The sequence below is a fragment of the Lithobates pipiens genome, unplaced genomic scaffold, assembly GCF_037356315.1.
Source record: "Lithobates pipiens isolate NorthernLeopardFrog02 unplaced genomic scaffold, aLitPip1_a1.2 Scaffold_8, whole genome shotgun sequence".
NCBI classification, from domain to species: Eukaryota; Metazoa; Chordata; class Amphibia; order Anura; family Ranidae; genus Lithobates; species Lithobates pipiens.
In genome coordinates this window covers 116,239,162-116,245,161 of record NW_027507903.1, presented here as the reverse complement: position 1 = coordinate 116,245,161, position 6,000 = coordinate 116,239,162, and the positions used below count along the sequence as shown (strand labels likewise).

General features: G+C 47.2%; 1 protein-coding gene across 10 annotated transcripts in view; it reads left to right on the top strand.

Moving 5' to 3' along the window:
• The first annotated feature begins 4,033 nt into the window (after positions 1-4,033).
• NEO1 (neogenin 1) overlaps positions 4,034-6,000 on the top strand; it is a 237,850-nt gene continuing 235,883 nt past the window's right edge. For 5 of the 10 annotated variants that reach the window (XM_077473299.1, XM_077473297.1, XM_077473296.1 and 2 more), the window contains exon 1: positions 4,036-4,328. In XM_077473299.1, coding sequence (XP_077329425.1) covers positions 4,214-4,328 — 115 coding nt within the window. In that variant the 5' untranslated portion in view covers positions 4,036-4,213. Of the gene's footprint in view, positions 4,329-6,000 lie in introns of all 10 variants that reach the window. The other 5 variants (XM_077473301.1, XM_077473295.1, XM_077473292.1 and 2 more) reach the window with 3 other exon arrangements.

Here is a 6,000-nt window from a genome sequence, read left to right as displayed (position 1 = left end):
TTTTTTCAAAGAGGGCCAGAAGTGAAAACACGTGAGAGCTGACCATTTTGCCTGACATTCTTTAAACCATTAAAATGAAATGCAAATGACCTAATGCACTGCCCAACAAGAATTCTCTTGCCTTTGAAGCTGTGTGTGGTTTAGAGTCTAAGGATGAACTCGGGCGTATTATTTGGACATACTGTATTTATCGGCCTATAACACGCACAGGCGTAAAACACGCACCTTCACTTTAAGAGGGAAGTTTCAGGAAAAACATTTTTTTAAATAAAGAACTGTGAAGAAAAATAAGGGTCAGTGCCCATCAATGCAGCCTAATCAGTGCCCATCTGCAGCCTCAACATTGCCATCAGTGCAGTCTGATCCATGCCCATCTCAGAGGGGACAGGGAGGTGGGCAGGACGAGTGCCAACAGATTACACACAGGAGAATCTCCTGTTTACTCGGCAGCCTCTTTTATACAAAGTCCCACCTCCTATTATAGACAGAACCGTCATCCAATGCCAGCCCAGGAGACGGGACTTCCTATTACAAACGGCGCAGAATAAACAGAAGATTCTCCTGTTTGTAATCTGACGACACTCGTCCTGTCCCCTCCGAGGCTGCCAGAACTCAACGAAAAATACGATAGATTCGCTCGGGCCACAAAAGATATATATATATATATATATATATATATATATATATATATATATATATATATATATATATCTATATATATATATATATATATATATATATATATATATATCCAAATTACCAGTGGGGCCATATTAAACCAGAACACGGGCAGCAATTGGCCCCACGGGCAGGACTTTGGACACACCTGCATTAAACCAAAACTGTAATATATTGCACTTTACCAATCATTAGATGTGGTGGCTGCATTTGTTTTATTTTTTAGACTTATTTCCCTCTATTTTTACCTGGTGATCAAGCCAGTAACACACTTCCTGCATTACAGTGCCCCCACTCTGAATGAAAGAGGACAGGGGCACATTCGGAAAGCAGCATTGTCAGTTTGTGGGGGAGGGTAGTGTTAAATATATTGGCAGATTTAGATACACTCACAAATTGAAGCCACACTTCAGCTCACACTTAATAAACAGTTACAGCATGCAGTTTTCTTCCTTTTGGCATAAAAGTTTGACATAAGTATGTAAAAGCTGATAATTGTAAGTTCTCTTGTCAGCAGTAGCGGCTGGTGGGTTTTTTCTTGGAGGGGGCGCAAACAACCACCCCTCCGTTGGTCGGCGGCACCCCCTACCCCGGCACTTACCCCATTGGTTGCAGGCGGGCTGGTACCTATGGGCGTCGTGCAGTGGCCAGGTTGCGGACTCCTATGGGCGGGTTTCAGGCTCCTATGGGTGGTGGGCAGCTCCTGTGTCCTCTCTGCATCATGGCCTCCTCCCTCCTCCTCCTAGGCATACAATAGGATCGCCTGTCCTTTCAGCCAATTGGGTGACTGGTGTCAAAACCAGCTTCCTGATTAGCCAAGAGGAGGATCAGTGTTACAACAGTGAATATTGGGTGGGCACGGAGCGCACTCTGTGATCCCAGCCCATCCTATATTGAAGCATATTAGAGCCTCTGGCTCTAATTGGTGCTTCAAAAAAACAGCCCCTCTGCATTGGAATCCATGCGCTGGTGTCCTGAAAGGGGTTGGATGCATAGATGGGGGGGGGGGTGGCGATGGACCCCAAATGTAGATTGTAAGCGCATTGCATTTGGGGGCACCAGATCCACGGGAGTGCCGACCGCATGAACCGCCCATTATACCCTAGACCTTTCACCATTGTTGTTTCCCGTCTCTGGACTCGTTCGATCTCATCAATATCTTTCTGTAAGTGACGTCTCCAGAACCGGACACAGGATTCCAAATCATGGAACATTCTGCATTGTATCTCTGTTTCCTTCAGGCAACCTCAAAATCAGTTCTGAGACAGGGTCATCTAGAGCCCAGAACGTACATGCCAAACTGTGCCCTCCCTCAAGATGTATGAGCATTATATCAGCAAAAATCCCCCCCCCCCCCAAAAGAAAGAAATTGATCACTAACCTGCATGCTTACCTCCTAAGCATATATGTTCCCAGTACAAATTTGCCTCTGCTGCAATCTCCCCTCCCAGCACAAATCTTTGCCCTCCATCCCCCAACACAAATGCCCCTGCCCCCAAAGAGTCACCCCTATTAGCACAAATCCTCTACCCCTTAAATGTCCCCTCCGAGTACACATCCTCTCCCCTCACTACAAATCCCCTCCTAGAACAACCCCCCCCCAACAAAAATCCCCCCTCCTAGAACTAATCCACCCCCACTCCAAATCCCCCCTCCTAGAACAAACACCCCACTCCAAATCCCCCCTCCTAGAACAAATCCACCCCCACTCCAAATCCCCCCTTCTAAAACAACCCCCCAAACAAAAATCCCCCCTAGAACAAATCCCCCCCCCCCACTCCAAATACCCCCTCCTAGAACAAACCCCCAACTGCAAATCCATCCTCCCTCCTAGAACAAACCCCCCAACAAAAATCCCCCTCCTAAAACAAACCCCCCCAACAAAAATTCCCCCTCCTAGAACAAATCAACCCCCACTCCAAATCCCCGCTCCTAGCACAAGTCTCCTTTTCCATTCAGCATATCAACTCTTCTAGTACAAGTCCCTCCCAAATCCTCACAACTAGCACAAATCTTCTTGCCGCACCCCCTCTCCCAGCACAAATCCCACCTAAATCACCACTCCTAGCACTTCTTACCCCACATGCTCGCCCCCTAAATTGCCCCTCCCAACACAAATCCCCTCCCCTTCAATAGGAAAAGATGTTGGGGCTGTTCAATTGATTTCGGATTTCATTGATTAATAAAATTAAAGTGTGTATGACTACCACAAAGAAGATCGTATAGTGTATGGCCACCACAAGGACGATTGTATAGTCCAGTGATGGCGAACCTTGGCACCCCAGATGTTTTGGAACTACATTTCCCATGATGCTCAACTGCACTGTAGAGTGCATGAGCATCATGGGAAATGTAGTTCCAAAACATCTGGGGTGCCAAGGTTCGCCATCACTGGTATAGTCTATACATGGCCACAATATAAGGAAGGTTGTAGAGATCAGAATGTATAGTGTGTGGCCAGTATAAGGAAGGTTGTAGAGATCAGAATGAATAGTGTATGATCAATATAAGGAAGGTTGTAGAGAACAGAATGAATAGTGTATGACCAATATAAGGAAGGTTGTAGAGATCAGATTGTATAGTGTGTGGCCTGTATAAGGAAGGTTGTAGAGATCAGAATGAATAGTGTATGATCAATATAAGGAAGGTTGTAGAGAACAGAATGAATAGTGTATGACCAATATAAGGAAGGTTGTAGGGATCAGATTGTATAGTGTGTGGCCTGTATAAGGAAGGTTGTAGAGAACAGAATGAATAGTGTATGACCAATATAAGGAAGGTTGTAGAGATCAGAATGAATAGTGTATGACCAATATTAGGGAGGTTGTAGAGATCAGAATGAATAGTGTATGACCAATATAAGGAAGGTTGTAGAGATCAGATTGTATAGTGTGTGGCCTGTATAAGGAAGGTTGTAGAGATCAGAATGAATAGTGTATGGCCAATATAAGTGATTTGTTTTTAATTGCATGAATAATTCTCATGACATTTTTAATGAGACCATACACAGAACAAGTTTTCTCGGTTTCTCTTTTTTCCTGGACACAAGACATTGAGCGCTCAGCGATCCATACTTGGGATGGGGAGTCCTATCAGAAGCGATCCCTCCTCTCCCGGTCTCCCCTCCTCTTCCCTCCCCTCCTCTTCCCTCCCCTCCTCTCCCCGTACACTGCGGGAGACCACAGGACCGGTGACGTCACCAGCAAGCTATGGAGGGGGCGGGGCCGTCTCTTTGAAGTTCCTCGGTGCACGCGACTCCAAAGGGCGTATCAATAGTAGCGCTCGTCCTGGGGAAAAGGGAGGTGGGTGACGGAGGTGCGCGCGCTTAAGGTAGTGGTGGGCGTGGCCTGTAGCGCGCCGCCCTGTGTGATGCGGCTTCGGGGTCGCGCGGGGGCTACGTGAGCGCGCAGTGTGCTCGGGTCTCCGCTTTGCGCCGCGGTCAGTGAGGGCTGCAGTCGGTGAGAGAGTGAGAGCCGGGGCTGTGGTGCGGGTGTAACTGTCCCAGGGATGCTGTGGAGCCGGACTCGGTGAGGAGATGGCGGCTTGGGGCCCCCCGCGGTCTCCTGTCCGTATGACCCGGGTGCTGCTGCTCGTGGGCTCCATCCTTCTCATCTCCGGGCAGGAGCCGGCTGGAGCCGCGAGGACTGCAGGTGAGTGAGCGAGCGAGCGGGCCCCGGGGGGAGGGGGACAATGTCACCGGGGAGCACAAAGACCCATCCCGGGGGAAGCCGACTGATCGGCTGTGATTTCACATCTCCATCATTATCGGCTCTTCTAATTGTCGGGGCTCCCCGGGGGGTGTGCGGCGGATTGTTCCTGGTGTAGTAAACGGTGCAATGTCGCCGCCGATCGGTGCGATCTCTGATTACTGCCGGGATTATATCGCCTTCTCTATCGTTCCTTATGTCTCTCTGCTCTACTTGTTGACGGCTTTACCTTCTAGTCTCCATGGCAGATCTTCATTCCCTCCTCATGTCACGATAGTCCAGACCTGCCTTGCTGTAGCTCTTTATTTTATATCACGATAGTCCTGACCCTTTTCTAAGTTTGTATATTCTATGTCATGATAGTTCAGAGTTTTTTTTTTTTTTTTTTTTTTTGTAGATTTGTATTTTATATCATGGCAGTCCAGACCTTTCCTTTGAATTTTGTATTTTATGTCACAATTAGTCGTCACTTTTTTGTAGGTTTGTATTTTTTGGACCTGTTTGTATGTCCTATTTCGCGACAGTCCGGACCTGTTTGTATGTCCTATTTCGCGACAGTCCGGACCTGTTTGTATGTCCTATTTCGCGACAGTCCGGACCTGTTTGTATGTCCTATTTCGCGACAGTCCGGACCTGTTTGTATGTCCTATTTCGCGACAGTCCGGACCTGTTTGTATGTCCTATTTCGCGACAGTCCGGACCTGTTTGTATGTCCTATATCGCGACAGTCCGGACCTGTTTGTATGTCCTATATCGCGACAGTCCGGACCTGTTTGTATGTCCTATATCGCGACAGTCCGGACCTGTTTGTATGTCCTATATCGCGACAGTCCGGACCTGTTTGTATGTCCTATATCGCGACAGTCCGGACCTGTTTGTATGTCCTATATCGCGACAGTCCGGACCAGCCTGTATGTCCTATATCGCGACAGTCCGGACCAGCCTGTATGTCCTATATCGCGACAGTCCGGACCAGCCTTTCTCAACCTTTTCAACAGAGGAACCCCTGAAATAGTTCTCTGGTCTCAAGGAACCCCTGCTAAAAATTAGAAGTCCACAACTCCTGATACATTAATGTGATGGTCAGTGAGACAAATGGTCCTCACACTTGTGGTTATTGGGATTACCAGTTTACAGATTGCTAAAAAGATCAATGGTGTCGGTGGGAATTTATCTGAGAGGCAAAAATTGTCCAATGCTAAAGGAACCCTGGTTGAGAATCACTGGTCTAGACCTTTCTTTCGTGGGTTTTTTTTTCCCCCAGGTTATATCACGATAGTCCAGGCCCTCCTGTAGTTTTTTCATCTGGCTGACTCAGCCCTGTAACCCTCCAGCCCCCTGCGTATGTTGCTCCCCTTGTGTTCTAGCATAGCAGAAGAACATACATATGCTCACAATTATCTCTACGTCAGGTTTGTAAGGAGATTGTCAAAACTGAGCAGCAGAAAATGTGTGTATGTGATCCATCCATATTTGTTTGTCAGGCGCTGCATCCTGTTTATTGTTTTCTGTTTATATATGTCAAAACATAATTTGGCAATGTATATTTTTATTGCCTGGCCATACCGATGGACGGGTTTAGCGTTTGCTTATACTGATCCTTCGTATGGTTTTG